The following is a 26,874-nucleotide window of genomic DNA, read 5'->3' as shown; positions in this document are numbered from 1 at the left end:
GGGCTCATCCCATAGAAAGCTGGCTGTGCTTTTTTCTCAGTAGGAAGGTGTCTTTCTGTGGGAGCTACGAGGTAGCTTCTTGCAATTGACACTGACATCGCCCTAGGGTAGCTCAAAGAATGCTGTTTTAGGTGCCTAGAACTTTTTTGAAAGTTTTAAGAATTCATATTTCCTGTAATCCTCAAAGATGAGAAGAAAACCTCACGGTACCTTATAGTTTTGTAGTTGGACATCCTTTGCTTTGTGGGCAGAGAGGCATGTGAGGGTGCCTCGCTTGAGAGATTAGTGCTGTATGATGATGCTTGATGGAGGGTGTGGGAAACCTAGTATGGCCTCGCTGCCTGTTGGAGTGAACCCAAAACAATCTAACCGCAAAAGCTCTCCTGGGTTTTGTCTAGGGAAGGAATCTACTTTTGCTCTGTAAGTGTTCCTGGCAGTGCTCCAGCACATGGGCAACAAGGAGCATGGAAGAAACGGGACCGGTGAGTGACAGGAGGTAAGCCATGCTAGCAGTGCTAGTAGTTTGGCTGGAAATGGCAATTGCATGTAAACAGCAGCCGGTACCAGGCATCCACTGGTAAGCTGATCTGACGATGAAGGAGGCAGCAATACCCCTGAAAGGAGAAAGAGGAGCAGCAAGATGTCCTCAGGGCTGGGGAACGTGTGGTCCACCCTGCCCTGAGGGAAAGGAGAGGCAGAAGAGAGCATCCACCAGCTTCAGGTAGTAGCCTAGGAGGTGTGCTTCTTTGGTCCTCCCACCATCTCTATTGAGTAATTACCACTGCCAGGTGGGAGAACCTTCTTGACAGTAAGGACAGTGAGCTACCATGAGAGACTGCTGAACCCTGCTGCCGGAGATAAAGGACAAACTGGGCAATCTGAATGGCCTAGGGACAGCTAGGGACAGAACCTAGGTCAGAGAATGGCAAAATTTTCAAGGTTACAATGCCAAGCTGTATTTTTATTTCCTAAAATAGAGCAGAAATTTGAGAATTAGGAGATACTGCCTCCCAATGAGGCCAAATGTTGACGTGCTTATCAGCTGGTGTGGGGTGTCTGTTTAAGAAGGGAGCTCTTGCAGGTCCCTGTCTGAAAATGGCGCGGCTGCCAGTTCCAGAGCATGTAGGTCAAAATGCATCCATGTGCACGTACTCTGGCGTGTCACAGGTGTCTGATTATCGACTAGATGATCCGAAACACGTTTTTCTCATCTCTCTGTCTGCTGCACAGTTGCACCAAACTGACGCTGTTTGAAGTTGTGATCTGTTCTCCTTTTCAAGCACACTTAAAATGAGGAGACAGGCCACAGAAAAAAAAAAAAGAAAAAAAGAAAAACCAAAAACCTGCAAACAGTCTTTCACCACTACAAACACAAAGGAAGTCCTAAAGCTCCAAAAAGCCTTAGAGAGACCAAGAGAAGAGGAATGCTTAGAGAGCACAGAAATGCTGAAGATTTTTTCCACTGGTGCAACACAGTGAGATTACAGGACAAGTGTAAATAGAGGAATTTGAGTAATTGAATAAGGTGGTCTTCAATCACTGTTTCTTTACCAACTGGGGTCAAAAAAGACTTGATTCTTGTGTTTGCAGAGCTGTGAAGTTTGCAGAAGCAGTGGTATGAGGTTCGCATTCTGTCCTTTGTTATTGCTCCTTTGTTCTAAAAGGCTAGTATTGTTTTCTTAGTCCCTACAAATCACAGTCGTTAATGAATTATTTTCTCATCTTTCTATTTGTAAGAAGATTCTGTCCATTTTCCTCTGCACTAGAGAGGCTACAAGTCTTCAACCTGAGAGTTTCCAAAAATTATAGTAGTCTCAGAGGTAAAACATAACACATTGGAGGAAAGGTCTTATAACTTTGCACTGACATTTAACTACCTTTCTAAAAACAGTTTTTTTTGTTTTTTGTTTTTTGTAGTCCTTTCTTTGCCCTGAGACAGACATACCCCACTGTCTGTTGAGGGTGCCGTCCTGCAATCTGCAGGAGCCTCTGGGATACTGGAACAAATTTTCTCAAAAAAAAATAATGTAAAAAAGGGAGGTTGCAGGCAGAGACTTGAGATATAGAAACAGTTTAAGTACACAGGCTCAGTGTGTATATATATGGCTTGGAGGGTGGACAGCATTAACAGGAGGAGATGCTGCCTTTTGGGAAGCATTTTTTCTGCAGCTACCGTAAGGTGCTTAATGTTACTTGGGTGGGAAGTTGTGGGGAGCTGGGGGTCGGCCTCTTCTCACAGGTAACCAGCGATAGGACTAGAGGGAATGGCCTCAAGTTGCACTGGGGAGGTTCAGGTAGGAAATGAGGAGACATTTCTTCTCAGAAAGAGCAGTCAGGCACTGGGACGGGTTGCCCAGGGAGGTGGTGGGGTCACCGTCCCTGGGGGTGTTCAAGGAAAGGTTGGGCCTGGTGCTTAGGGACATGGTTTAGTGGGTGACATTGGTGGTAGGGGGGTGGCTGGACCAGGTGATCGAGCTGGGGCCGGGGCAGTTGGGGGAGCAGGGCACTGACGGAGGGGCCGGCCGGGCTGTGGTACCCGGGGCAGACGTGTAGTGAGGAGATGCTGTGCCTGAGACGCCCTGAGGAGCGGGTGGATAGTGATGAGGTGACACATCTCCCTCAAAAAGAAGTAAATAAGGCAGGAAGGCATCCAAACGTGCATCTCCAGTCATGAAACCCATCTCCCCCCGTGACCGGGGCTGGGCGTTTCTGGTGTTTGCACAGCGGCTGCCCGGGCACTGATCCCGACCGGCCTCCCCCAGGCGCCACCAGCTCTGGGTCAGGGACGAGCCTCGCGTGTCCCTCCCCCCCCCGCCCCCCGCCCCCCCGGCCGTTAGGGCAGCCCCCGGGCCGCCGCCGCTTTTCCCGCCCTCCGCGCGCGCCGCCGCCCACGTGCCACCGCCACCAGCAGCAGCAGCAGCAGCGGCAGCAGCGGCGGCAGCAGTGCATGCAGCGCACGCAGCGCCTGCAGCGCCCCAGCAGCGCTCCCCTCTCGCGCCGCCGCTTCCCGCGCGGCGCGGGGCGGGGCGGGGCGGCGGGGAAAGGCGCGAAAAGCGGCGCGCATGCTCGCTGCCCTCCCTCGTGCCCGCGGAGGGAGGGGCGGGCGGCCCGGAGCGCTCCGCGTGTGCCCGTGCAAGGCACGCTACACCCCCGTGACGTCAGCGCGCAGCGTCACGCCGGTGGGACGCACAAAAGTGTAAGTTTCAATCCCCCCCCCCCCCCCCCCTCCGTTCAACCGTCGCCGCCACGGCCGTTGGGCTAACGGGCGATAATAATAAAAATAATAAAAATAATTTAAAATAAGGGAAAAACGGCGGCGGGGAGGGGGAGGGGGGGTTATTAACGCCCCCCCCCTCCCTCCCCTCCCCTCCCAACCGTCGGCGGGGCCGCGCAGGTGTGCGAGGGCCGCGGGCGAGCCCACGGCTGTGTGAGGGGGGGGGCACCGAGCCGTGACGGGGCCGTCGCAGCCCGCACCGGGACCCCCGCCCCTCACCCCGCACGGCCCCGGGGGGGGGGTGCGGGACGGCCCCCGGTGAGGTCCCCGCGGCGGCCGTTGGGGGCGGTTGCGACCGTTGAGCGCGCGCCCGTGCGGTGTCGCACCCCCCCCCCCCCCCTCACCCCCCCCCACCCCGTCAGGGAGCGTTGGTGCCGGCTCCCTCCGCCCCTGCCCCCTCCCGCCGGGGCCCGCGCGCGCGCCGCCGCCGCACATGTGCAGTGGGGAGCGTCCGCTGCAGCGCGGCGGGTGCTGGGGTGCTGCTGCTGCTGCTGGTAGTACTGCTGCTGGTAGTACTGCTGCTGCTGGTAGTACTGCTGCTGGTAGTACTGCTGCTAGTGGTCGTGGTGGTGGTGGTGGTGGTGCCGCTGCCGCTCCGGGTCCCTGGCTGGGGGCGGCGGCGGGGGATGGAGCCGGCGCTCTCCGCCTTCGGCCGCTCAGGTGGGTAAAGGGAGGATGGGGAGAGCCGGGGGGGTGCCCTCGCACGGTGTGTGTCCCCCCCCCGCCTCCCTCCCCTTCTCGGTGCCCCCCAGGCGATGCGGGCGGCCCCTGGCTGCCGTAGGGAGGAGGAGGAGGAGGAGGAGGAGGGAGGCGCGGGGAGCAGGGCTAAGCCCGGGTGGTGAGGCCCTGGGCGGGGGGCGCGGAGGGGGAGGGAGGGAAGGAGGGAACGGGGGGGGGGGGGGGGGGGGTCTGCCTGAGGCGCTGCCAGCCTCTGCCGCCCGCTGCGAGGAGGAGGAGGAGGAGGTTGCGGTGGGGGGGTGCTGAAGGTCCCCCGGGGGGAGTCGTCGTCGTCTCTTCCCCCCCCCCCCCCCCCGAGGCCTGCTTGCGCCCGCTGCCGCGAACGGGGGTGGGGAGGAGGCGGCCGAGGGAGCGCTGCCCCCGCTGGGATCGGCCGGGGGAAGGGCGCCCCGCCAGGGCGACTCCCAAAGGCAGCGCGCCCCACGTGTCAGATCGGCCCGGGGGGCTTAGGGGCCGGCCGGTGGTGGCACAAAACTTTCTCCTCCTCAAAACGCTTCTTTATTACCGAAGCAGAACGTGTTTTGGGGGTAGGCGCTAATTTAAATGGGGAGGAAAAAACTTTTCCCCCCTCTTGTTTTTTAGAGCTGATGTTGGCTTTTCTTGCTTTCTAGAAAATAGCATCATTGTCTCCGTGTCCTGCAGCCATCAAGATTTTAAGAGGATTGATTTCTAGTCTTTGGTAACATGGCAAAAGATGTAAGTATATTTATAGCACGTCACATGTAGCAGCATAGCAAATAGCATGTTTTGCTTTTGTTTTTATTAACAGAAGCAAAACAGGTCATGCTTTATAATAGCTGACATCAGTGAATATGCGAAACTTACTTTCTGTGCATTGCACATCAAGCCTGTGCACATCTATGTTTCCCTCTAGATGTAGCAACATAAAACCAGCTTCAGATCTGCAACTATTTTCTTAGAGTAATGTTAAGAATTCGCTATCCCCATAAAAGCACTTGGGTCATTGGCATTAGGTATATTCATGTTGAACACTAAAACAAGTTGGGGTTCAGAATACCCCAGAACATTCTGTTTGGGTGTTGGGGTTGTCGTTGACCACTGTTCTGTTGTTTCTTGTTGACAAAAGTCACAACATGAGTGTCGCTGCTGGCTAGTGTTGCCTTTCTACTGCTCGATGGGACATCATATATTCAGGGCAGGGAAGTCTCCACGCGTGTTCACCATTTCTTCTCCATCTACCAAAAGATGCCAATTAGTGTCAGTAAGAACAGGCTTTGGGGACTTTCATCATTGACTTTCATTACCACTCACTTCAAGATTAGCGGCTTTGATTCTGTGGCCTGCCTCCCGAACCATGCTTGATCTTTACCCATTCCAGTATTTTTTTAAACTGTTTAAACAGGTTCTGCTTTTAAGGTGTAGTTTGTTAATACCTAAGACAACTGGGCTTTCACATTTCCCTATCGAAAAAGAGACAAGATACTATTCCATATTCAAATTAGAATATATCTCCACTTAGTTTAAAAACAAAAACAAAAGCAAACAAGCTGAAATTCTTAAACAGCAGGGTGTGATCTATTGCGAAGTGTTGTAGCTTTCACGGAGTGAGAATTACCATGAAATAGTGATTGTTTTAAAACATTAATCTTGTAGAGAATTTTCGTAGTTCAGAGGCAACTGAAAAATATCTTAGTTTGCAGAAACGCAACCAGAAATACGTAGTCACTCAAAGCTTGCTTGTAAAAGATAAGGGTGGCCAAGTGTGGCACAGATAGCAGAGTTCAGGGAATGAAAGGCCACATGAGCGGGAAGAAAATGAAAGAGGAGTGGTGGAACAGGAGATGAAATTGCAGCAGTTCAAAGTAATGGGTACATTTGTTTAATACCGCCATTTGGAGGAGAGATCAGCTACGTGAAGAAGTACCGGCACCTGGAAATACAGATGAAGGTCCTAGAAAGTCTGTGGGAGCATAATGAGAGTAAGACATTTAAGGAAGAACCTCATTTTTGAAAGATCTAGCTTATTCTACAAAGGAGAATGGTTAAGGGACGAATAACATACGTGGTTATAAACTTCAGAAATGGAAGAAGATGGTAGAGATGGGAACAAAAAGCTGTTTTCAGCATCTTCTAAGAGTAGAACTTGAGCTGCATATGGAAAAGTGATAATCTAGGTCAGGTTGTAGGTAAAACTTTAAGTGTTTTTGAGCGCTGGAACAGGATAGGTAGAGAGTATGAAACCTTGAAGGATTGTCTAACCTGTTCTTAAAAACCTCTGCACATATATATAATCCTGCCTCAGGGAAGAAAGATGAACTGCTTACCTTGTTGTGGATTATTGCATGCCCACCATTACACGACGTCTAAAATGTATAATGAATGCTGGGAAATTTTAAATTTCCAGTCTGATGATGGGCTGCCTTAGGTTTCATTTAATGCCAGAAAATAAAGGTGCTAATTGGTGCTAATACATATTTTTGGTCTTTAGAAGGGAAAAGAACAATAATTCTCTCTTTTTTTTTTTGTCCCAAGTCCCAGTTCTTTCCCTAGTGAAACAGTGGAATTAATCGTGATAGAGAAAGTACTACTAAGTATCTGGATAGTAAGTCTGTAAGACCTGCTCTACTGTAAATTTAAACGTTTTGACCTGGAAATACTGCTGTGATTAACGGCCTGTGGTTCTGCTGTGTCACCTATCGAGTGCAGTCGCTGACTGTAAGATGCCGTGGCGAAGAAGATGGCACAGTTGATGAATGCCCCCACCCCTTCCTTCCTTTTTTTGTCATCAGGGCTGAAATGGCTAAACTGTGGTAAGGACGGGTTGTGCTGCTCATACCCAAAGTCTGGGCTTCAGGTGGCATTTACGTGGCCAAGCGCGCCTCGGTGTGCGGCAGCCAGCGGGCGCAGGCTCAGGGTGCGTGCCACGCTCGCTCTGTGCTGCTGGGTCCTGTGCCTGCTCTGGGGCCTGGTGAAACAGGCAGCCCCGCCAAAGAGGAAGGTGTGGAGCCAGGGCTCCGCTAGATAACGCGCCTCTACTTAACCCCTCCTCCCACCTGCTACAGGAAAAGAAGGGTTTCTTTTCCTTCGGTTGCTCGCTTCCAGCTTTTCTGCTGAAGCCTCTTTATAAAAGCTGCCGCTTGAGATAGCTGTTTGAAAAGTTATGTGCCTGTAAAAGATGGCAGGCTGAGACTTCATTGGAGAATTGAACAAAAGGGGAGCTCGATGGAGAATGCTGGCAAACCCAATAAAATGGTTTTTAAAAGGATTAAGTAATTACAAAAGTACTGATCAGGTAAGCTGGCAAGATAATGCTTACTAGATATTTGACCAAAGTCTAAATTCTGTTAAATATTACTTTAAAACGTATCCCTCTAATGCTCTTCAGAGTGTACAATAAAGAGAAAATAAGCAACGAAGCATTGATTTCTGGCAAAATACTTTGATTTCCTCTGCCAGGGTCAGGAATCTATTTGGGTGGGGAGGGAAAGCACCTTAATTAAGAGTCTGTAGGTTGAGCTTAAGAGCATAATTGAGACTAATCTTATAGCTGGATACAGTGACAGATAATAACATAAATAGAGAAATACCAGCTTGTGAGGGTTGAAGTACTTGTGGGTATGCCAAATCTTATTTTTTGGAGAACTGTTACATAAAGAGTAGGAGATCTAGAAAGCAATCAATGTAGAAGGAAAAAGAAGGAGCAAACACATTTTCCAGTGGGGTCTGGTAATAGCAATAAGCGTAGCCGTTTTAGGTGAGCGTTATGTGGAGCTGAGAATCAGTTCGACCAGAACCAGGCAGACTGGCCATGGAATACCACGTTCAGTTTAGAAGAGCTTAGTTACTAGAAAGACTTGACTTTTTTTTAATGCAATTTAAAGAAACAGTGGGGAAAAAAACATGCATAGATGAGGGAACACTGGTTGCAGTATCTTAAGAACATGTGTACCATGGAAGCAGGATTGTTCCTCTGCTCGTCAGAGGCAGAATGACCGCTTGTGTTCAGTTGAGGTCAGTAGAGTTGGGCACAGTTTGACGGGTACGCTTGCACCGCGTACATCTTTGAGAGCAGTGGACAACAGCGTATGGGAAGTTTCTTGGTCTGAGACAGAGGTAGTCATTGTGTGCAGAGCATCTCCAGAAACTCCAGCTTAGCCACATCCTCCTCCTGGATAATGTGTCATTCTCTAAGTCTTTGTCGAGTCTCCTGTAAACTCTTCCACTACTTTTACAGATGTGGCACCTTGCAGGCAGGAGGAGCCAAATGAAAATACCAAGGTCCTCAGCTGACTTGTGCTGCTCACGGGATTCACGGCGTAGTTTGGTGGGGGGTGGAGTTCCCTGAGTGAAACGGGGACCTGTCCATCCCTGGCATGCTTAAAGCCAGGCAGGATGCAGAGTCAATAGAAGGAGCTGGAATTACTTTAGAAAGTGAGTATATTTGGTAGCTTAATTTTTTGTCTTCCAGCTCCCAGCATGACTGTTCTTGTGTTCAGTCACATATTAGAATCACCTGAAAATTCAGATGATACACTTTCTAGTATCAGTTGGTTAGTATACCCTCCACCGCTCAATTAACAGCTTCTGTACTGCAGCTGAAGATCCAGCTTGTGGTATGACCCTGGTTCTCCTTCTGCTTACTTCTTTTGCAAGTGAACTGTGTTGAGGCCCCATCAAGCAGCCACGAAGAGAAGCTTGTGGTTCTTTTCCTTACAACCTGTTACACAATGGAGGAGAAGAAGCAGGAGTCACTTTCAGGCACTGGAGCTATTAGGAAGGATAGTCCAATGCACGGTATTACAGCCACGTGGGAATAAAAACAGGGCTAGACAAAAGGAATGAGTAGGGTTCCTTCTGAAGTTGGAAATTGCATGCATTGAAATACATTAATTACATAAATAAATACTCTATATGTAGTGGCAGGTGCTTATGATTGTTTCCGTTGTTCACCTTCATTGCATGGACTGTTTCCAGTCATAAAAAAGAATTAAAAAACGTTAATGAGGAATGTACAGTTGAAAACTAATTTGGTGTTTCACAATCTTTTTGAAGTGACATGCCAGCGGTACCCTTCAGAACTTCTCACGGGTTGAAATATCTTTCTTGAGAGCTGTTCATCTGGAAGGCTCACAAATGTTACTGTTTCATAAGTTGCATACAGTGGCAATGGTTTGGGGACCACTGGTTCTAAAATCATTTTTTTTTAAGTTTGTTTTGTTCTACTGCCATCTTCTTCTTTAATTCCTTTCTAAGGGATTTTTCTCTGAATCTCTAGTTTGCATAAAGCGTACTGTCTGTCTTCAGTGTTTAATGGTGCCTTTATTAATGTCTTTGAATACCAGATACAGCCCATGTATCTAACTTTGCAAAGGAAACCCCGTGCACATGTGTAAATCCCAAAGATAGTGGAGGAAGTTCTGCTGGCGCAAAGTTCAGCACCTTGTCTAACATCACGGTTTCAGAGCTCTAGAGATACAGGGATTATTGTGGATGGCTTATTTTAATTGGGTATTCAGAATACGTTTGGGCATGTGATTTCATCTAATGAATTTATTTTACAGTATTACTTAAATATTCTTTAAGCAAAAGATATATAAAACAAAAAACAAAAGGCAAAACCAGAAGCCAGCAAACTGTAATTTCTTAGAGCAGCCTTACTTGATAGGTCAATGGGTGTGCTAAATCTGGGGAAAGATCTGTAGGTCTTTGCTTCTCTACCAGTAGTTTTGCAGGAACATCCTGAAAGTTGAACTTTTGGTTGCTTTCATGTGGAACTAGTACATCACCCTTTTGAGCAAGTCTTCATGGTAAGAGAAGGTTACATTTGGGATAGATTTATAAAAAGATCCTGATGGAATTAGGAAATAGATTGAGGATCTTTTTTACATGATGCACTCTGAATATCTAGAAAGTATTGAAAACCTTTCAAAACATTTTGCAGATTTCCTTTTTAAAATATCAGCATGTGTTTCTCCTTTTATGATTATTTTTGGTTATGTACTGGGAATTGCAGTGAGACAGCTTAGATAAATTAAACCTTGAGTGGATCTCAAGTGGTTTGTGCACCTTTTTTGATACCGTTATGGTTCAGTGACTTCTCGGTACCTTCATTTATTTCTGTTTGACTTTAGTCAGTTCTGACACGTACAGAAGTTGGTAAACTGAAGATGAAGTAATATGAAATCAGGTCTTATTAAAAAAAAAAAGGCGTCTCAGTCTAGGATTTCATATGCTGTTAGAATGTTTTAAAATAGGCCTTGCTGAAGAACACTGAAGGAAAATGATCTTTAAGCTTTCCTTTCTGCATTGTAACCACACAATAAGAGTATCTCTTGCTTTCCTTGTTAGTTTGTATTTATTAAACAGAAAATAGCAACTCTGAAGCTACCTATCACCTTGCTATATTATTTGCGGAAATAAATTATTTTGCTATAGCCTTTTAAGTGTTTAGCTTCTTTATTAATTGTATGTGTAGTTAATAGTAGTGGCTTTCTATATTTATTTATTTGTTACATTACTGAATAAATACACTGTGCTGACATCTTCACAAGCTAAACAGAAATGCCAGCTTTTAAGAGTTAAGTTACACTATGGACTAGTGTTTGTATTTCCTTGCTTGGATATCACTTAATGGAGATTAATTGTGGATAATTGAAAGTGGGAGGGAAAAATGGGCCGATCTTTGCTGAACATTCTCAAAGTTTTTCTCAGTGAACGAACACCTTGATCCTAAAGGTTGACCGTGGTCTGTGTCCCCCAGAAGCCTGCTAGCTACTTGTCTAGTTACACTACAGCTGCTAAGCCTCCCTGTATCGCAGTAGTGGCTACACAGACTTAGGAGGAAATAATGTGGGCTGCTGTAGCCTTTCAATACACTGGTAGGGAACTTGGTGAGGCAAATGGCTTTGGAACGAGTCTTGCTCAATGTGACTTGTTGAATTCTGATGTGTTCAGGTGCTATTGAACAAACTGCTGTGAAAGATTTGGTTTGGTTGGAATACCAGAAGTCCATTAAGGTCAAATCTAGAATGGCACTGGGAGCTAGCTGTGGCAATGGCAGCAGCTGCTACCTCTTTGTGTATGATACCGTGGACAGGAGGACACAACTTGGGATTTTCTTTGCTGATCAGTTTGTGGTGGAAATGGCAAACCATGGCTTTGGTCATACCCTAGGAATCCTGTATTCAGTATTACTTACAGCTTTGGAGTTAGTTCTGGGGCTCCAGCTTTAACATATGCACGGATTGTATCACTTGGGCAATTCATTATTGTAAGAAACAATCCAGTATAATAATTTTAACTCCTTTAGTATATTTGATCTGTGTGGCTACTTAGACTGGACCACTATTTGACTCTCTTCAAAATGAATTCTTCATTTAATCTTTGCTGAATTCTAGGCATGTTACTCTGTTTAGAAAAACGGCCAAAAAAAAGCTAATGGTCCTGACATAGTCCACAACTGAGACTCCCTCAGGTGTCATTCTGTCTGTGGTCAGGGTTCAGCGTGTGTGTAGTACCAGTGGGGCATGTATTCAGAGCAGAGATCGACAGTGCTTAATTCAGCTGCTAACCTGTTTAATTTTTATTAATCTTCATGGTTTTCTGTGTGATCCAGGTCTTTCAATGTATAGCATTTTGACTATGCCTTGCATAGGTTAAGGTGCTAATAATTCAGTTTACTCTTTGGGAAGCTTATTTCTACTGTATAGGTCATTGCCAAGTAGTTAACAAGCACATTTATCTTCCTGGTGCTGCTGTGAGTTGAGGATGTGGTATGATAACTGTCGCTGATGCAGGCTGCTCAGAGGCAGTGAAGTAACACATCTGAGAATTTTGCAGGATCAGATTCCCGCAGCCTGACTTTAAAAGTTCTCTTGTGTTACTTCGTACATTGAGGCATAGTTCTCACTTCATTTGCAAAATGAAATTCAAATGTTTTAAATTTAAGAACCTTCTTTCCTTTCCTGCAGTCCTCTACTGTATTTCTTGATTGTCTTTTAATTTCTGTGGAAAAAAAATGAATTGGCTGTCCCATAAAACTAGGCTCCTGATCTGATATGATGATTCATTCCCATAGCGTGCTTGCTCTGGTCCCTGAATGAGATGAGAGTCCGATGGGAAAAACAGCGTATGATCATCTTGTTACGAGTAACATCTGCATGTGGGTAGAGGGGAGAGAAAAAGTGAAGTTGTTTAAGCAGCATTATTCCTGATCATAAGTTTTCTCCATCTCGTAGCCGTGCTAATTTTCCACTCTGTGTGTGTGTTGCTTCCTCATAATAAAATAAGGTGACCTCCTCCCCCACATTGTCATTAAAGTGGCACATAGTAAAATTGCGTGGCAATTTTCCATTTATTTTTTCCATTTATTGCCTGCTCTTAAACAGGCAGATCCCAGGGACTGTCATTCTGTGGTGGTCATCTAGGTGCAGTTTGTGCCAGAGGCGTGTGTTTTTACTAGTTGACTTTGCAAGTGCCTGCAGACAGCAGAGGCATCCTCCTCATGAGTTTGACAAGCTCTGGGAGGAAATGTACTCTAATGGGAATGCTTTTCCTTTCCAATTTCTCCATTCCCTAGTTTTGTCTTTACTGCAATGCTGAGTGCTAGCTTATTTACCCTTTCAGTCATAGCTTAATTTGGCATAGGAAGGTGAAAATACCTTCCCAATTCCCATGTTGTTCCTTTCTCTGCATGGGATCCAAACTCCTGGTCCTGTTAAAACTCTCTTTTAGGTTCTCATGAGTTGTGTTTCCTGTACTTCTTCAGAGACTCCCAGTTTCTCTAACCTCCACACCTCATCTGTCATCTTCCATGTGATTTTCTAGCTCATTTTCTGTTTCTTCCCCCACCAGTGCCAATGTTGTCTGTTTATTTCTCTGTCCCATTCTGACTCCTGTTCTTTAACCAATGTTGTGTATTTTGACCTAAATCTAATGTTTTGTTGTCACACCCAGTCCTGTGCCTCATTCTAGGGATCTTAATCTGCAGTTAGCAACTTAAAACTTTCTGAGAAATACCTTTTGGCAAATGCTTGTTTCTGTTTATCTCAACTGTTTTTTTCCCCCTCTTCTTTCAGTTTTCTCACAGAGCATACTTAAAAACACAAAGAATGCTTAAAATTGGGCTCGCTTACTTAGGAGCAAGATAGAAAAGGTATTTCTGTGGCACAAAAGCAGCTTTCTGTTCCCTGTATTTGCTTATCTCAGTGTAGTGGGGGTGACCTTACTCTCAGGTTAAGCCTGACAGACATAGGACATGTACTTGTTCAGTCTCATTTGAGTCAAGCTTCTATACCTGGTCATGCTTTTATAGGTTCCCAGTCCTTCTGTCTATGTTCTGCTTGACACTTTTCTGTAGTTTAAAGATGTAGCAAATAATTTTATGCAAGTTTTTTATAAAGAAATAGAGTTGCAAGTCTAGAAAGCTGGGGAAGAAACCTAATTTTCATTGGAAGGGTGTTAAGTTTCTAGTGCATTACTTCAGAGATCACAAATATTAGCTAGTTAGTAAGATATTGAACTCTAAAAAGTCTCTGCAGTTCTAGGAAATTTTGTTTCAGGTTTACTTTCGTCCCAGCAAAAAGCTTATTTCCCAATTGACTGACTTCCAGTTTTTCAACTTTTACTTAGAAACAAAACAAAAATAGAATTCCCATTCCATTCGCCTGCTGGTGGCCAAACCTAACTTGGTGATATGTTTAGCTCTTCACTTGTTCAGAACTTCTAAGGAACAGAAAACAATGTGATATGATAGATCCTAGGTGGTAGCTGAGGTCTCTATTCAAACTTAGCATCCACAGTTAAAATTAGCAGCTTTGCTGATTTATCCAGTGATCTTTAACCTCCCACCTGTGTTCTCCACCAAGGAGGAGATAAAAGTTTTTGCTCAGAACTCAAGTCATTACAGATAAATGCTATGTGGAGCACCAAAAGCTCTTTTTATTACGTTATTGTTCATTTTGTTGAAATGTGAAAAGCAGAAAGGGTAATATACCTGTTACCCGTTTCAGAAAGTAAAGGTTTCTTTGTGTAGCTTACAGAAGGATACACAGCCAACATCTCTTTGAAGAGGAAAGCAACCCCAAATTGTGAAGTTACAGACGATTAATAAAGCCTTTGGAATCAAATGTTAAGATCATGATATCATTTCAAGCAGCCCTGATGTTATCATTAAAGGAAGTTATGCATCTTGAAGTTGAGAATCATGGGAAGAAGAAAATGGAGAAAAAAAAAGTTATCAGGTGGAAAACAAAATCAAAATACCTTGATACAAGTACCTTGGTAAGGCCTGAAAACTAAGTGTATTTTCCCATCAGCAAAGGCTTAAACACTGCTTGGCAGAAGGTTACTTTTTTATTGGAGAAAACAAACAAATACTCAAATGCTACTTTTGCTCATTGTGAATTCATGACTGTGAAATACCTAAGGGGAGCTGTGGTCACATTTTCCTCTGAGTTCTATTTTCTTGCTTTCTTTAGAGCACTGCTCTGTGCTAAATGGTTATGGAGGAGTAATCATGGATTCTCTTCCAAAATAACCCACCTTGAAAAATAGTGGAAATTTCTGTGAATTATGCACTGAGAGATTTTTGCCCAGCAGTTCTATTTTAGAGCAAAGATACTGGATCTTGGTATGGGATGGAAGTTTTGCTTTTCAGTTCTGTATCTCCAAAAGCTAGTGACTTTGAAGAGACTTAAATAGTGATAAATTTTACTAATCAAGAATCAAATGATGTAACCAGAATCATGAAATGCATACTGAGCCTAGAGTAGCAGGATTTCACTAGAAATGAAATCAAGTTTCATTATGGATATTAGCAGCTGGGGGTGCTATTCATTACGGGATTTGACAGTGTTCTTTCCAAGCAGTTTTCTTGGAGCCTGTCCTAGGCACACACTCAGGAGTCGAACGTTTCCAGCCATGTAGCTGCCAGAACTGCAAGACCCTGGTGTGCAAGGTGGAGCAGCCATAACTGCTGTAGTCCTCATCAGCTTGCTGGTGGTTCTTCAGTGATTGCTGTTCTCTGGTTTCTCCCAAATTGTATTCTATTGTTGATTGAAATGCGGTGTTTTTCCCAAATGTTTCCCAGTTTGTCAGTGACTTGCATAATTTCAGTCACACAAGCATGCTCCCCAGGCTATGTGGCACTAACCTGACCCTGTGTAATGCTAGGTTGCGTTTCTAGAGTTGAACATGGGTTTTGGTAGTTTTTCATGGTATATCTTAATTATGTAGAAGGAAACATGAAGCTTATTTGATGATTTGATACTACAGTGTGTTGGTTGGCTAAGGATAAAATGAATTAATAGAAATGGTTATATTGGAGATCATTCTAGTTTAGAGAAAAAAAGGGGGGACTGAAGAATAATTGATTACCCAATTACCTAATTTGCTAATTATTGAAATACCTATTTCAGCAGTGACTTGCTTTTAGTACTTGAATTTGCTGAGTAAGCTCACCACTTAAACATTTGGACCATCACTATAACTGACATGCAAGCTCAGTGCAAGTTTGCTTTTGCATATTAAACTGATGAATGGATTTAATAATTCAAAAGCTTTAAATTCATCTGCTTCTATCATGAGAGACATTACAGATCAAACCAGCCGTTTTCTGGGTGTTCTGCCAATCACAAACTCAATGTAATGAGTTTTTATATTGTCTTATATTTTTATGTTGTCTTTCCATTCTCATTGGTATGTTTTGGATTCTCATGGACAAGAGAAATGGCAGGAGTCCTAGGACTACAAACCTCTTCTTTCTGCTGTTGAACAGAAACTGAAGGATTGCATTTTAGAAATGTGATGACAACAAGGCTGCGCTTCCTGTGTGGTTTAACACGCTGGTTGTGAAACAGAGGTGGAATTGGGAGTATAATGTAACACTCTAAAATTTGGCTTCATCTTCAATGCTCCAGTGTTCTAGAAGGTCCTATTGCCTATATTGGTCCTATAGAATCTATAGAGTGCGTTTCTAGTGACATCTTTGCACGTGATATGATTTCAGGTGGATTAGTACCATCTTTCTTTGACGGAGCAGCTTGTGGCTTGCTTGATGTCAGCTCTGGTGCCTGGGAATAGGGCAGCAGAACTGCCTTTGAATCCCTGCTGTGGGCAAGGTGGAGAACAGGCAGTGTTTGTATAATAGAAAGTTGTTGCTGTTTCATTAAAACCAGGCTATTTCATTATTTAGGGGTGGGGGGAGGGAAGGTTTTGAGAAAGGAGGACAAATGCTACAGGCTCTTAATTTTACCCATCACTTCCATTACCTCCTCATTTAAGTTTCCTCTGTGTCACCAGGTCCTCATCTCTGCCATGCTATTAGAGGTCACTGCTCTTTATGCTTCCCTTCACAAAATTTCTCCTCTTCTCACTTCCCAGCCTGTCCCCAGTGCTCTGTCTTTTTTCACTTTCTTCCTTTCATTGAGGAGAGAAGATTGTAGAAAGTTTCCCATTTTGTAAAGTTGCATCTTAAGGATTCATTGCTGTCATACACCTGGATAGTAACAGCACCACAGCATCCTCTAGTGGCTCGCTTGGTTTGCTGAACTTCTGGCAAATTGCAGGCAGGACTCTTCAGGTAGGCTTTTATGGGGAAACCTGTGCTACTGACAGCAGACCACATACTTGTCTCTTGAAGATGTGCAGTAGCCTGGAAGTACAGGCTATGCACAAAATACAGCTAGGGACTTTTCACCCTCTGAACACCACTTGCTGAACTCTGGTAAGTACAAATGTTGACTTTGTTGCTGTTTTTTCTAAATGGTTACAGTCTGTTTGTCCTGTGTTCATTATTCTTTCAGGGCTGTTTTGTCTGGAGATAACAAGGAATTGTGGTTTCATGTGTTTTCTATCCAGTGTTACCTTTTAAATTTCTACTATGAGCTTTCTCAAAGGATGATGATTACTTGATACACTTGTATGTAATCCTTCATTTAAGAGCTCTGCAGTCTGATCCTTAAAGAAAAAAGTGAAAAGCTCAAGGTGTTTCTTTTTAATGCCATTTTCCTGGTTAAAATATCTTAAGGTGCTCTTAACCACCTACGTTGTCTCTGCTATAATGTTGCTAACAGGGTAAAAGTTCCTACATAGCAAAAGGTGTAGTCACAGACGGCAGTGGTTCTAATTAGGGGGGTGTTCAGCTGTCTCTTAAGACAGTGCATATATGCTGTTAGGGCACAAAATAGCAAGGTAGGTGTAAACCGATTTTTTTGCTTGCTTTTTAAGAATATGTATTTATAAAAATCAACAGATTTTTAAAGTTGGGAAATACTGTGCCACAAACAGTGCAGTTAGTGGCAGATTTGTGAGGAACTGAGTAGTGGCAGCAGAGTCTTCTGGTGTGATTGCTTCCATCTTTAACAATAAAAGGCTATCAGTGTTTGTACATGTAATAAAAGTTACTTTCTTTAATAGGCTGGACTAATTGAAGCCAATGGAGAGCTTAAGGTGTTTATAGACCAAAACCTAAGTCCTGGAAAAGGTAAGAACACAATTTTAGTAAGACTGTTTCTTGATTTTTAGTTGTTATGCTTATTACTGGCTTTAAACTACTTTCTTAGCATAGCTTTGTAAAGCTTTTCTCAAGTTATGTCTTATGTACTCAGCAAACAAACTGTAGATTTTGTTATGGTTTATAATTGTCTATAAACCGAGTACAAAGTTCAGTTGTGGTTTTACTGTCATTCCATATGTGGTCTTCTCGTTAGTATAGCTATGTTTAAGTATAAAGGCCACAATGGCCTAAAACAGCTTTTGGGGCAGTATGTTCTAGCAATGGAAAAAAACGCAGGGGTATAACAGTTTAAAATGGGCTATGACAGGTTTTTATGGTAGAGCATCCATTAGCACCTATCTGAAATAGTACCTTGAACAGAACTGTTTTGGACTTTCTGATAGTGGCTGTGCTTGTATGATAGTGTAATGTAATCAAGCAATTTTATAAAATGTGGGCTACAACACTTCAATTTGATATGTAAGCTCAAAAAACTAAGAGTATCTAAATGTTTGGAGAGTTGTGTGTGCTGTATGTTACAATTAATATAACTGGGGGGAAAAAACAGAAGCATGCTAAGCTCCAGCGCCTGCAGTTCTAGACAGTTAAATAGAATCTTTTCTAAATTGATTATGCTAAGTATCAAAATCAGATTTTTCTTCCCTGTGTTTTTATGGGAAGGCTGTGTCCATAGTGAGACTCTGAACTATTTTCTGACTTCCAGTTAAGTATATTTTTGCCAGTTTATGCATTTTGCTGGTGGCAGTGTTATTTTTTCAGCTTAAGTTTTCTCCAGTGTGTTTGTGTTCTTTATTAAGAACAATTGTATGTCCTAAGTCTTTAGTTTGACAAGCCATCTAGCCATTGTTTTCTAGATTTCACATCAGATGGGCTCTTTGTCCATATGGTCAGTCTTTGAGCCTGTTTTAGTGCTTTTTATCAACCTTCCTGAACACAAGTATCCAAAATTGTGTATATGATTCCAAGTGAAGTAAGTGTTGGTCATACTTTTACGGAGGTGTCATTTTTTTCTGTGCAACTTCATGTTTATGGTTACATTCATCTAAGGGTAGATTTTGGTGGGATGACCATTTTCCTTCATTGCTTCCAAATGCTGCTAAGTCTGGTTTACTCCTGTGTGACAGATGGCATGCTTTGGTAAGTTGTATTAAGTAGGGAGAAATGTATTAGGTTTGACTCGCTGCTTCTTGTCTGATGTTCTCATAAACCTTAGTGTTGACAAGTCCATTGACTTCATGCATTGTTGGATTACCCCCGCCCCCTCAGATTAACCTGTAGTCTAGTTCAGGGGAATTTAGGTCTAGTCTTCTATGTCCTGTTCCTGCAAACCCATATCACTTCTTTTCACAACTCACAGAACTTCTTCTAATTTGTCAGAGCTGATTTAACTAACAACTTCTGTTTTTAAAGCATGATCTGACTTCATTTATGAGGAGAAAATAGTTTAAAAATCACAACATCTGTTTTGCATAAAGCATGTGATTTTGAGTAAATTGTCATGGAGATAAAACACCATTCTAGAAAATGCTTCAAAGATGTCTTTCTTGCTTTAAATGCATCTTTAGTGTGCAATAAGAGCTATCAGTGGAAATGAGCTGGAAGCTTGTGTATTCAGAAGTAGCTGGGTGTAAATTCACTTACATTAGTGGAATGTATTTCCATTAATGGAGTGCAGCACCTCATTTAGCCCCCTAAAAAACAGCGTGCCATCAAGTGGCTCAAGCAAGGTGCAAGTTTTCCTTTGTATTAGGATGATGCTATTAGCTCTGCTCACTTGAAGATTCTCTCTCCACTTCTGTTCCTTCTCCACTGAGAATTTATTCTGGAAGGCAAGTTCTCAAAGCTGAATCTTGGAAAAGTGTCAGTGGAGTGATACATCAATTACATCAACTTGATATGAGGCCATATTGATTCCCAGATCTCATGAAAGTTTCAGAAAATGTACCATTTAGTTTTTTCTTCTTGATACAAATGTATTTGTAATAAATTTCTCTAGTATTCAAGTATTTGTCAATCTGTCAGTGAAGAAGTATTGATAATGCAGGTTTCCAGTACATTTGGCTCCAGGGAGGTTCTGATGGAAAGATCTACGTTCTCCTGGAAGTCCTGTGTTTTTTTGTTTTTTTTTGAGAGGAGGTGAGGTATGAAATTGCATCTTAGTGCGGCTTTCCTGTTACGTGCCAGGTCTGCTGAGCTTGTAGCCTGGTAGGGTTAAAGTGGCACAATTCCATGGGTTTGGCGTAGAGTGTTTGGTTTGGCACAAGGTTTTGGTGTACTCGGTAACCAGGAAGGTGGTTTTCTGGTATAACCCTCTCCGGGAGAGAAGCAGCAATGTAATGTGCAGAGAGTGTCTGAGAAGGGAAGAAGAGAATATGTAAACATGTTTGTTTTGGGAAATCCTGAACAACGCCAGGTGCTTTAAAAGTGCGGCTTTGCTAGAATCTGCTAATGATTTGACACGCAGCCAAAGGTAGTGGTGTATCCAGATGTCCTTTCACTGATAAGCTAATAAAGCTATATGGTTTTATATCTGCTGTTTGCCCTGTGCTGTTGTACTGTCAGCTTGTGACATTGTGGAGGAATGATAAATCCCATTGGACCCAGATGCAAGTTTCCTTGGCTCATACCAAAGTACCCAGTTGCATTTTTCTCCCTGAGGCCTCAATTGCTAAGAACACCACAGAGGGCCTGTTCCATCGCTTGTTACCCTGTACTTGGGAATGGGATTTGCATAAGCTGTTCATAATTTGAGGGTTTATTGAGATTAATTTGTAACCAGAAACAATGTTTATGAAAATTTAAAACATCAAGTGAAGAAATAGTGTGATTTATAGCTCTATCCCTCCTTCTGGCAATAATAAAAAGGAGGAATTCCTTTATTCAAGACAAAATTAAAAGAGCAGTTTAATCGTGGAGTAAGTTTCCAAAGTGACTCGATTGTAATTGCTTGCTTCTTGCAGGCAAGATATGAGGCAAGGATAATCTCATCTGGATGCTTAACTTGTTATTTTAGTTTGTTTCCATTCTGGGATTATTACTGTTACCATACTTCTTTTAATCTAGTCTTGTTAATTACTGGATTTGTTTTGTAGTAGGAACCCAGCTAATTGTTCAACCCTGAAATGCTCAAATTCACCCTGTATGTTGACTTCAACTGATAATTATAATCAGAATTCATTTTGAGGGTTAGAAGATAATGTATGTGTTGGAGGAATGGAAAAAACTTTTAATAGGAACTGAACCAGTAAAGCTTCCTCATAAGTCTGTGTCTTCTAAAAAATTAATTGCTGATGAACTTTATAGACTTAGAAAATTTGCTTTTCCAGGAGGTTGCATTTTGAAGAAAAGTACTGCACTCTGGTCCTTGTTGTTACAGTCAGATTAGAGTTGGTATTTAAGTAGGGCACTGTTCAGTTCTAATCCTGCCCCATACTTGAGAGGATATTTGGTGAAAGAAAATACCTGGTTGAGTGGAAGGGAAAGGAGAGCCAACGGTATTTAGTGTTGTATTGAAATTAAAGCTCTTAGGTTAACTTCAAAATTAATCAAAAAGAGAACTTGGATCATCTATCATGCCAGTAGGTGGCATTATTAGTATGCAACCAGAAGATACTTGTAAAGATGTCTTCCTTTTGTCTCCTACACCTTAAAATAAAATTTCACATTATATAGGCATAAAGAACTTGAGTTTTGTTCTCATTTCAGATTTGGTAATTGAACAAAATTAAAGTTGTCAAATATGTAAATTTTTGAGGTGTATTTAAACTCTTTTATTTCAACACTGTCTAGAACGTTGTCTTGTGCTTTTAATTTAAATGACTAGAAGCTTTCGCAATGTTATGTTATTGTATCTATATCGAGAGATCAAGCTCTTCCTGGTTTTTGACAATGTTTAGAGTTGTTCCTCTGGAACGAAAGCAGACACCTATTTCAGAGCCTGTGATTCACCCTTCAGCAAACATATGCCTGAACATCGGTTATGAAATGCCAGGGCATTACAGCAGCCCAGACAATTCCAAACGATTGTTATTGTCTAAAGTCACAGTCGGGAAATAAAACTGTTGCTGCCAATAGGAAGGATATCTTAAAAAGTCTAGAAAGACTCGTAAAGTCTAAGAGTAGACCACAGTTTATCTGAACAGACTTGGAAAGACTCGTTTGTAGTATGTGAAGTATTATTAGTCATATCTAAGGATGGCAAGAATTAGCTAAAAGTCTAAGTCGATGTAAGAAATCACTTAAGCACTCAGTAATACTGTGGTATTACATCAGGGGAGATTGATGTCTCTGTAAAAGTATTCAAGGCTGCTTTGTAAGCATGTTGTCTTAACGTGATGGTGCAATTTGCTCAATAAGCAAAGATATTCTTACTTGGCTTGGCACACAACTGGAGACAGTCATCTGTGTGTTGTCAAAGCTTACGGGAGGTTGATAGGCTCAGAAGTAGTTCAATGCTAATTTTCAAAAAAATATGTAATTAGTCATAATGTGTCTGTGGTGTTTGTGAGAGAGAAGTTACAAACTGCAGCTTTCCAGGAATGGGGACTGAGGAATCAGCTCCCAGGATCTAATTCTCACCTCTGTGGTCTCCCCCAGATCTTCTAAGTACGCTCTTTGCACATATTCTGAGCAGATTGTGCAGTTGATTACTAGTTTGCTTTTTAAGCTTTTTTTGTTTATTCTAAGCTGATGGTTTGGTGGACAGGTTTGAAGCTGGAATTAGCTTTGTATTTGCTTTACCAAATGGTGACAGTAAGGAATTCTGTTAGCTGTTGATGTAGAACTTCTTTTTTTTTCCCCTCCTGTTTCTTTTCTAACAAAAGAAAAAAAAAAAATCCGCAAAGAGAAGATGCCCAAACTGTTTCTACAACATTTTCCAAATATTTCTCATAGCTTTCATGTAATCCTATATCAAGCATTCGCATCTTTAGTAGTGGTTCTCTGGCTATGTAAATTCTATTCCTATTTATTTTTAATTCCAAACATAAGGAATGTTCCAAATGACACTTGGTCTTCTCAGAAGTGGTAGTCACAATGGGATCTTGTGTCAGTTACACTTCCTGAAATCATCTGGTTCATGGAAAGTCTCACGGGTCTTTTTTGCTCTCTTCAACTCATATTCTCTTAGTTGTGAGTTTTATCAGGTTATTGATAGTAGTGTTGTCTTTTCAAAAGCATAAGTCATGTGTGACTTGTATTGAGGATGGTTTAATAATGCTGCTGCCTTCAAGTTGCATAGATGTCCTTAAGCTAGATTCAACTGCTCTGTTAAAACCATCAGTTTTAGAGAGGATTGAAACAAGAGTTTGTGGAGTTCGTAAGAGCAGTTAAAAGCAGTTGTACTGCAAAATGTCATCTGCAAGGTTAATTTGCTTTAGACCTTTCTTAAAATAACTCTTTGCTCAACTCCTAACCTTCAATCATGTAGAGTATTTACTTACAAACGGGTCTGCTGAACAGAGTTTGAGACTGTTGCAGGAAATGGTAGGAATTACTTTGAATCCAGACAAACCACTCTCTTCTTACTCCATGCCTTCTTTTTTCGGCCTGGGATAATTCAGTTTCAGAATTCCGCCACATACAATATTGCTTCCACTGACGAGACTTAACTTTGTTAGAAGTTTTATCCTTCATTATCAGGAAACAAGCTTGTTTTTTCAGTTGATTTCTGTTGTTGCATCACTCCTATTGCGCGCTCTTTCTCAAGTAAAGAAGACATAAAGACTGGTTGCATCAGCAAATGGTATGGTGCCTAGATTGAGTGGGATTTCTGTTCCCGAGGCGAGGAGTGCTTCAGCCCAAACACTTTGACATGAAACACCACATTCAGAGTCACTACTGTTAGATGAACTGGAGCAGTCAGTGCTCAGAGAGATCTATTGCCTTGTCTGCAGAGGGCACTTTTTTATCTTAGATGTACTGTCTCTTTTTCTGTGACATCTCAAATTATTTAAAGTGTTCATAATTATACGTACCACCACTCTGCTAAAATTCTGCAGGAGATTCTTTATTCTTGGTAAAATTCTTGGGTTTGTTCTCATATACTGGTAAGGCCATATGAAACAGTTCAAGAGTTCTACCCTGATTGAACTCAGTAACCAAAGCAGGCTATTTAACACATTTTCTGTATGCAGAAGACACTTATCTGTCTACAAAGACTTCCAGGTGAATATTTTATTTTTCTGTTAAAGTGTGCTACTGCTTTTGCTGTTCAAGTTTTATATGACATCGCTCTTTGATCCCATCTCTGTCTTTATCTTCTGTTTGGAGACATTCTGGAGCTTTACAGTAAAGAAGTTCTACTTTCATTGTGGTTTACTGATTGGTAAGCTGCTAAGAGTTTTCTTCTGAACTGGCAGTACTTGGGAGGCTGAGAATTCAGGTAGTAGTATTGTCCTTCAGAGTGTGTGTGTGTACATATATATATATATGTAGTGCTTTAGCTGGCCTTTTACCATGTTTTTTGAAGTCTTTAGTTCTTTAGAAGAAAAAAATGCAAGGAACTAGCTGTATTCATATGTTTGTTTTGAAAAGGAAGAAGAGTTGGTGCCAGGAAACTGTTTGCAAACTTGCGGTTTTAATTTTTACATGCTGCAGTGCACACTGTATCTTGGCAATAAAGTACAAGATTATCTGGATGGCAGTGATTGCTGTAAAAGTAACAGTAATTAACAAATGATTAGTAAAATTCCTTTGAGAAACTGAGCTGTCAGTCACTTGCAAAGCTAAGTTAATAACATTATTTCTGCTTGTATACTTAAAAACAGTTTTCACTCCACACACACACTGAAATCAGAGTATTATGAGCCTTTGGAAAAAAAAATGCAGTGAGATGCTAGAACAACTTCTGCAAGTCAGGTAGATGAGAAAGTAGGATGCATGAAGCAGAGATAAATTGAAAAAATTGTTTTAAAAAAAACTCATTTTTTTCCTTTAATTGAGCAGTTTTGCTTTCCTGTTTAATATGCTCTCTTTTATGGGTGGACTTTGCCTTTGCTTAGAACAGAGGTGTGTTGCTGTTCTTCCAGTTCCGTTTGCATTTCCTTGCCAATCAGTTTGTGCGTACAGACAGCCGTACCTTGCTGTTTCTGTACAGAGACGGGTTGGTTCAGTGGCATGTATTAATGCTGGCACAGTGCCACAGAAAATGCTAATGTAATTAAAAACTTTAAAGAAGCATAACGTATACCTTCCCCTTCATGCAGATGATGTAGTTGCAAGATAACTATTTGTATTCCTAGAATTATATGAATAATATAAGGAGGCTGGAGGCCATCTAATCTAGCCTTAGATCAAAACAGGGGCGACTTCAAAGCACAGAGCCTTGAGTAGTTGAAATTTTTATATATCTCCAGGGAACTTCCTAGGCAACCTGTTCCTGTGCTTTGCCATTTTCATTGTGATTTTTTCCCCCTTGTATTTAGCTGGAATTTGCTGCGTGCAGCAACTTGAGACTTGCCTCTCTTCCTTCTGCTGTGTCATCTCTGTAGCTCCCCATCTGCTATTTGAAGGCAGTGATCAGATGCCACAGACAGACCTCTTGTCCTGTCTTAATCCGTCCTACGGGATGAACACACCAAGCTCCCTCAGCTTCTCCTTGTACATCATAAGCTCCAGTACCCTGACTGTGTTGGCAGCTTTACGCTGAACTCTCCTGTTTGTGAATCCTCTTGCACTCTGGCCCCAAAGTTGAACAGGGTAATCCAGATGCAGCTTAGAGTGCAGGCACAGAAGAGACTAATCACTTCTTTTGACCCTGGTGATCTCTTCTAAATGCAGGCCAGTGTGCTGTTAAGCCTTCATTAGCACAGAGGTACGTTTTGGACTCAATTCAGCCTCCTGTCCACCAGGACCCCCTTGGGTCCATTTCTGCAGAGCTAACCACTTGACTCTTCACGTCCGCTGTTGCGTGGAGTTGTACTGGACTGTTACAAGTGCATTTGTATTTGTCTTTGCTGACTGCTTAAATGGAAACAACATGATAGCATAAAGAATTGCTTTGGTTTTGAACACATCAGGAGAGCGAAGTGTGTCTGTGTGTGTGTCTGTAGAGTTGACAGATGATGAAGATGCTTCGGGAGCATCTCATGGCAAGACTGTTGTTTATGAAGTTATCTCACTGTAGCAGAAGTACTTCTGGCATGCTTGGAATAATCTTGTCACGTGCAAGTAATATCCTACCAGGATAGGAAGGGACATACCTTGCACTGATTCTTGGCGGGCTTGAACTGCAGATGAGGAAGTCGGTGTTCTGTTCAGGAGATCAGCTGAGAGCATAACAGAGAAGAGTATTAGTAGGCATGGATAAATGTGATACTGGGCAGGAGTTAACATGTTTTTCTCTAGAAGGAGGGGAAAAGGGAAGTTAGGAAGTTACGTCTTTTCAAAGTCAAGCTTTGAAAGAATCAACAAATGTATGGATAAGGGATATCTAATCAGTGTGATGTCCTTGGATTTCTTGAAAGCAACAGCAAAAAAACATTATCAAGGTCCTTAATTGGCCTGTTAAAGAAACTAAGGTGTCAGAGAATGGGACAGTCATCTCATGGATTAATAATTGATGAAAACTAAACCAGATAAAATGAGGAGCCCTAGTGAGCTCTTGACACTCAGGAAAGTTATTAAAGTCATTGTAGGCTATATTATGAAAACATGAAATCAGTGTCTGCTGGGGAACAAGCAAATTACATTTTCAGAATTATTTGGGAAGGAATAGGGAGTAAAATAAATGTTATACAATAACATATGTCATTCATTTGTCATGAATAATGTGTCTGTCCCATTCAAAAATAAATCTCAAAGGGTAGGAGACCTAGAAAGTGTACAGGCAACAAGAACCATCAAAGGTAAGGAAAAGGCTCTGTAAAATGAGAGATCAAATAGATAAGGGGGCTTAACTTGGAGCAGTTGCAGCTCTTAAGCTGGAAGTCGAATCTTCAGTTTGCTTTCATGTTTTTCAAGCAATGAGAAGGTTTTAAAAAAAAAAGGCACACTGATGAGTAGCTGAGCAAAGATACACAAGCAGTACTAGTCAAAGTAGTTTATTCTGGTTTACTGCATTCTGCAAAGAGGAAGGCCAAAAAAATAAAAAAGGCAGCAATAGTGATGGCTCTACTTGAAGGAAGAGAAAGGCGTAACAGCCTTCCTTGTGTGACAGGCTAGATACCTGCTGACTCTGAAGGAGCATTCAAAACTTGGAAGAATGATGGGCTACAGCATCCTATGCTTGTGTGGGGCTCAGAATAACTCTTGAGTGAAGCTGTCAGTTTGTCATGGTGTAGTAATGGCAGCTCGGAAATACAGGCCTTTCGGAAAGGAGGGACTTAAGTCTCCAACTTTGTGTTGACTACCTGCACGTGTGAGAGGGATGGAGGGCATCAAGGAC

At 42.4% G+C, this 26,874-nt stretch overlaps 1 protein-coding gene across 14 annotated transcripts in view; it reads left to right on the top strand.

Moving 5' to 3' along the window:
* The first annotated feature begins 3,041 nt into the window (after positions 1-3,041).
* Positions 3,042-26,874, top strand: part of TFDP1 (transcription factor Dp-1) — a 41,731-nt gene continuing 17,898 nt past the window's right edge. Inside the window, exons 1-4 of one of the 14 annotated variants that reach the window (XM_080577077.1) lie at positions 3,625-3,768; positions 3,821-3,934; positions 4,624-4,708; positions 17,390-17,456. In XM_080577077.1, the coding sequence (XP_080433203.1) occupies positions 4,697-4,708; positions 17,390-17,456 (79 nt within the window). In that variant the 5' untranslated portion in view covers positions 3,625-3,768; positions 3,821-3,934; positions 4,624-4,696. Of the gene's footprint in view, positions 3,197-3,624; positions 3,935-4,623; positions 4,709-17,389; positions 17,457-26,874 lie in introns of those variants that run through there. The other 13 variants (XM_080577071.1, XM_080577068.1, XM_080577067.1 and 10 more) reach the window with 13 other exon arrangements.

Source organism: Anser brachyrhynchus (genome assembly GCF_964034855.1).
Source record: "Anser brachyrhynchus genome assembly, chromosome: 1".
NCBI classification, from domain to species: Eukaryota; Metazoa; Chordata; class Aves; order Anseriformes; family Anatidae; genus Anser; species Anser brachyrhynchus.
This window is presented reverse-complemented; position numbering and strand designations above follow the sequence as displayed.